Source organism: Ptychodera flava, chromosome 11, assembly GCF_041260155.1.
Source record: "Ptychodera flava strain L36383 chromosome 11, AS_Pfla_20210202, whole genome shotgun sequence".
NCBI classification, from domain to species: Eukaryota; Metazoa; Hemichordata; class Enteropneusta; family Ptychoderidae; genus Ptychodera; species Ptychodera flava.
In genome coordinates this window covers 24,813,627-24,819,998 of record NC_091938.1, presented here as the reverse complement: position 1 = coordinate 24,819,998, position 6,372 = coordinate 24,813,627, and the positions used below count along the sequence as shown (strand labels likewise).

General features: G+C 35.2%; 1 protein-coding gene across 1 annotated transcript; it reads left to right on the top strand.

Annotated features, from left to right (window-relative positions):
• Nucleotides 1-390: 390 nt before the first annotated feature.
• Nucleotides 391-4,711, top strand: LOC139143897 (TNF receptor-associated factor 2-like). Its single transcript, XM_070714491.1, has 3 exons — nucleotides 391-517; nucleotides 1,560-1,646; nucleotides 2,895-4,711. Exons 2-3 carry the CDS (start codon nucleotides 1,605-1,607, stop codon nucleotides 3,855-3,857), a joined length of 1,005 nt encoding a protein of 334 aa, XP_070570592.1. The 5' UTR covers nucleotides 391-517; nucleotides 1,560-1,604; the 3' UTR covers nucleotides 3,858-4,711.
• Nucleotides 4,712-6,372: the final 1,661 nt, after the last annotated feature.

Genomic DNA, 6,372 nt, shown 5'->3' with positions numbered 1-6,372 from the left:
TTTTATGAAGAAAGTGAGTGTTGCTGACAAGCTGATGAAGTTTCAGTATGCTATGTTTATAGGGAAAAAGTTCTGTATGCTATGTTTACAGCAAAAACTGCTGAATCAGCATTTTTTGCAGTTCCTTCTGCACAGAGAGTAATACTCTTGGCACGGTGACACCATTTTTTGAAAACAATTTTCAAAATGAGTTCTTAATCCAAGTCTTTTCTGAAATTTTAAAGAAAATTAATGTTGCAAAGATGTGTTGTTGTATTTCTACATGCAAACCAATTGATTAGGCTGAAGAAGCGCGCGCGTTATCCTTGGGTAGTCCCCTAACTTGAGGATATGGTTACATTGAATCATAAAAATAATAGTCTGATAATGGATAAATCAATTTGTGACAGAAAGGGCATTTGAAAACAATCTGTACACTTCATCAAGTTCTTTACCTTTGTTGCAGGACCATCATACTCAATGCCCTGAGATCGAAGTGGAATGTGAATTTTGTGGACAGAAAGTCATTCGCAGAGAGGTATGTTTCAAATTACCCTAACCTTTGTCCATCTTTTTTCTAATGATACGGTAATTTGCTTTGAAAGGATGTCGGAATGATTAAATACGTACTGTGAAATACACCAAAAATTAAGATAAACGAAGCGATATTGTATCTCTGAAAACATGTTCATGATTTGAAACTTAAAAAAAAACCACGCTCCTTTGTTTTTGACAACACTAGCACTAATTTTGTGTGATCTTTTTGATCGCGAACGATAAATATATTGTACAGTCCTTGCTAGTAATATTGTATAATAACAAGGTTGTAATAGATTACCTCAAGAAATCTGTAAAGCTCATGTAGGCAATAGGTGTTGTTTTTCAGTAAACATTAGATACCCAATTAGAAAGTTCCAACGAAATGTAAACATCTTTTAAACTAAGGTCAACAAGGTAGGCTTAGGCTAACATGCTGGCGTTTCCTGTATCCTAATTTCACCTCCCTCAGCAAGGAAAAAGAACGGGTTTACTATGAGTAATTACTTGCCTTCGAAGCATAAAAATTATTCGACTGAACGATCAGTCCGCAATCATAGTTAAATCATCTAGACCGTAGATCAGGCCCTTTTGTTACTTTTGGTTAAAAGCTATTTTCAATAAAGTGCTAATCATTTTTAAAGTAACCCAATTTTGTTTAGGGTACAGTGCGTCTCGGGGACACATATTCAAACTCTAAATTCGTTATCACTCCTTTCTGATCTTCCTCTTGGGGCAAGAAAAATGTTCACCGTCTTCGTTTATCGAAAATCGAAAATTTTGTTTTTCCCATAGAGTTAACATTTCCCCCATAGAGTCAACACATGGATTCCGACAATTTTGAAGTTCAAATATCACAAAGTAGTTTATGTGCTTAGTGCCAAACCTTCCACGGTGACCTTTGATATTTATTCTATATAACGTAAGAAAATAGTTGAAAGTTTCACTGAGAAAAAAGTTTGAACAAAAGTTGTTTTTTATTAAGTTTGTCACTTTCGAGGCGCATATCAAGCGAATATTTATTGAAAAAAATGTCTCTACAGATTCAAAATCATGTTGATATAAGTTATGGAAATTGCCCAAGAAAAATGAAACCTTGCCAATTCCGTGTCATTGGATGTAACATGATGGTAAGTGATATTTTAGATATATTTCATGCAGATCGTATTCATAATATGCGGTAATTGCAAAATACTGTAAAGTGTGGATTAGGACATCAACGCATCGTATCGCCCGACGCCCCCATTCTTCCCGGAGAGCGATGCTCTTCGAGTCGAGTGAATACTTCGTTCATGTTGTTTTTTCGTATTAACTTGTACACATCTTGCGTTTATGACGAAGGCGTGCTGTTGATAGGTAGCTATTATTATGCACAGTTTTACAGCATTTTCTCTAACATCCACCGTCATAATAGAGAGCGACTAGGACGTGTTTCATACAGCCTATGCAATGACAGAATGCGAGGCGGGAGAGAGATTTAATTACTGCTCCTGATGTCTTTGTCACTTGATGATAGAAAGGTTTAGTTACACGTAATTCCACGTAATACATCTGACTTAGTGTAGTGCCGTACGTGTATCTATGCGAACGTGTACATTTTAGGTTTAGTTCTACGTTCCTGATTTATATTGTCCTGCTTTTTTCTTGTAAAAGTGCAAAATTTGCAAAATTTATATAAAATTAATTTCATTACCTGAACACTATTATCAAATCTCATTACTATCCTTGAATTAAATCTGTCGATCTTCTTGATACACATATGATAGAGTTCAAAGAAATTTTTCTGAAGTTCAGTGTCAGATAAAAGTGAACTGGTACTGCTACACTCCGTTCATGTCAGAAAATTATAGCAAGTACTTCTTGTACTGGTGCAAACTGTACAAAATATTTTGATAGAAAAGATGTCAGCTAATTTACGATGGCACTTCTTTTGCTTGTTCGCCAAAATTCACAGAAAACATCAATTAACTCCAAAAATATTACACGTTATTATGACCACTTGTAAAAGTGTTATTTGCTGTTGCTGTTACAAATACGTCACGCGTACTGATGTAGCGCAAATACTGAACTTAACCTCTGTAATGATTAAACGCCACGTGCGTGTTATACAGATGTTCAAAACGGTAAATGAAACCTCTACGCGTAGTCAAAATTACTTATAATATTTTTACGGATATTCGCGACATTCTATGTGTTTTTCATGCTGCTTTTTAAGTGCAAGCAAACTTCTATTGTTAACAATGGTATTAATGCTTCATGTTGACTGAAAATCGGCAGACACTTAAATAGAGTGACAGGAAAGGACTTTTCAGCACTTATATAGCAGCCCAGTTGAGGTGAGAGAGGCTAAAGCGCATGTCACTGTCGATTATTCTCAGGTCGAACTAGAGGAAGAAGACATTCACAATGCAACCTCCATGGAAGAACATCTTCGCATGATCTTTCAGCAAATAGCTGTACTTGTGGATAATGTTCAGAAACATCAAGAAGTAGTGGTTAGCTTACGGCAGGCATTAAAGCACATGGAAGATTACCTACAAGAGCAACCTCGCTTGGCAACATCGAAAGTATCAGAAAGCAGTTTGAAAGATTTTACTGTTGTGTTAGAAAAACTGACTAAGTCAAGGAAGGACTTTGGAATGAACAGCAACAAAGTGGAAGGCAAGGTTGCAACCTATGCCGACATCATTGCCGTGTTGAGCCAAGAGGTTGAAAAGTATTCAGATATGATTCATGCGATAGTAGACGAGGATAAGAATTTACGAGAGAGACTTAACACAGTCGAAAAAAAGCTTAAGGCTCAGGATACAATCATAGCGTTGCAAGATGTCACCATGGCTGAGCAAGATCTCAGAATACAGTCTCTTGAGATGGCAAGCTATGACGGGATTCTCACATGGAAGATCACAGACTTTGGTCGCAAAAGACGAGATGCTATATCTGGGAGAACCTTGTCGCTGTACTCTCCGTATTTCTTCACAAGTCGATTTGGATATAAAATGTGCGCCAGAATTTACCTAAACGGCGATGGTATGGGCAAGGGTAACCACGTGTCGTTATTCTTCGTAGTTATGAAGGGCGAGTTTGACGCCATCTTGAAGTGGCCATTCCGCCAAAAGGTGACATTTATGTGGATCGACCAGAACAATCAGGAACATATGATCGATGCCTTCAGACCAGATCCCAACTCTTCATCGTTCAAACGGCCGACCGGAGATATGAACATTGCGTCAGGATGTCCGCTTTTTATGCCTCTGAGTATGTTGGAAAGCAGCCAACATGCCTACGTAAAGGATGACACCGCCTTTCTTCGAGTAATCGTTGATACACAAGACTTGTAAAGATTTTATTAGGTTGAATCGTTTGATTTCGAGGCTTAAAAGAAGGATTTGTAGAGTAAAATTACATTTCTTTTGGTAGAAGCTTATCAACAGAAAGCGATGATGACTCTGTCATTCATTCGTTTGAACCTTTGGAGCTTTTTTGTAATGCGCCTGGTCTTCATTCGAATTTGGAAATGAAACAGAGGCAATCTGGCCTGGGAAATTGAACAAAGGGAAACACCAATTATTTGGAAGCAAATTGCTAACATTCAATTAAATTGTCTGTTGGAGTTTAGATTTTCTAGGGGCTACTCTGCTTAACTATGTTAAACCTTTGGAAACTTAGAATTGACCCCTGACTTCTGGCGGCAATGTGATCTAACCATTCTAGGGGAAATGCGAAGGAGATATTGCATGGAGTTAATAGGAATTATTTTCGTTTATACAGAAGGGTAAGATAAAAATACAAAGAAAGTAATGATGTCAGATATCAAGTATCACAGGTAGCCTGCGTGCTCCGAATGTGTTTGCTTTCTTAAGTGATTTCGTTTATCATGGATTAAACTTGTTTTTGACATTTCTATTAAACACCGAAGGAAGCAGCTTTTTATTAAACTGCTCCAACAAGTGTGCATCTTTAATAATAACTTGCTTCCGTGCCACTTGGGTGATTCCTACTGTGAATTGATCAACTCTTTAAGTGATCTTAAGAGTATCAATATTCAGAATTCACTTATGAATTGTATCTTTATGAATAACAGAAATATTATTGTTAATGGAAAATATGTTTACTTTCGAGATATCTTTGAAAAGGGATTTGCTACGTAACTGATTTTGTGGTGGGGAGAAGATTCAGTGTACATGACCTGATAGAAATAGAGAAATATGTCCCATTAATTTCATTTATCATTTTAGTAAATTTGTATTTGGGATGCGCTCTCATCTGACCTAAGAATAGCTCCACCTTCCGTACCGGTTGGTAATCCGAACAGTTCATGTGATATATGGTAGTCCTGCTTTTATCTTTAGAGATTTCAATATTTCTTTTGGTGAACTTTCAAAGTTATAGTCCCTTTCTTTTAAGTGTATAGTTGATACTAGAGCTGGAACTTTTCAATGCAATCCTTAAAAATTATCTACACAAATGACGAAATGTTTAAAATGAAAACTCTTAATGTCACCCATCTTATTCGTAGTTTTTGGGCAAAGGAAATTTAATCAAGGAACCTTTGTTTTATTTTTTCAAACTCATGCTATGGAATTCAGGATACTTTTTACAACTGGTATAAAGAACTTATAGGAAGTAAATAACTTCCAACTCTACAACATAAAATTCAAGGTTCCTTGGATTTCAAGCATCGTAAACCATCTTTTGATCATTGGGAAACAATATTTCTGAAAGTGAATAAACCAGAAGTGTTTACTTATATCCGAAACATTTCGACCTATTTTGAAAAAAGTCGTATTGTGGTGAAATATAATTATTGTAAAGTGTAATGGCAAGATAGAAATTCATAATGCGAAATGATCAATAATCGAAGAAGTGTGATTTTTGTTTCTCAGAGCACCTATACTTTTATTTCTATTATCCGTATTGTCTTCCTTTTATTCTTTTTGTTGTGTCTGTATTTTGTTTTGAACATGTAAAAGCATTAATTTCCAAACAAAATTAAAAAACCCCACAAAACCCACAAAAAAAAACAAAACCAAAAAAACCCCAAAAAAACTAAAAACAAAACAAAAAAGTTAACAATTTTTAGGAGTTTTCGACCTAAGTTACCGTTAAAATAATAAGTTAGCTGTTAGAATGATGATAAATTTGCGTAAACACTGGTGAAAATACTTCGTATGTTTTTTTGAATTTCTATTCGTCGACAATATATCAAACTCATCTTTCTCAGATCGGGTTCACGGCGTGACTAATACAAGGCTGTGTGGTTTCATCTCTTTTTCGTTTCTGTTTTTAAACATTATAATAACTCATGTAAAAGCATTAATTTCCAAACAAAATTAAAAAAAACCCACAAAACCCCCCAAAAAACAAAACCAAAAAACACAAAAAAAAACAAAACCAAAAAAACCCCAAAAAAACTAAAAACAAAACAAAAAAGTTAACATTTTTGAAGGAGTTTTCGACCTAAGTTACCGTTAAAATAATAAGTTAGCTGTTAGAATGAAGATTAATTTGCGCAAACACTGGTGAAAATACTTATTTTTTTTTGAATTCTATTCGTCGACAATATATCAAATTCATCTTTCTCAGATCGAGTTCACGGCGTGACTAATACATGGCTGTGTAAAGCGTAATCCATAGGTTTCATCTCTTTTTCGTTTCTGTTCCTAACATTATAATAGTTCATGTTTGATTTAATGTTTGCTTCCACTAGATAATGTTAGTAATGTAGAATAAGTAGTACGTATATGATATAAAACGCGTTTGTATTAGTGTGTACTCGTATATTTGGTTTAAAACAGTATTGGTATGGTTTTCTGAACAATATACAAAGAGATACTCAATCTGTAATGTGATCCT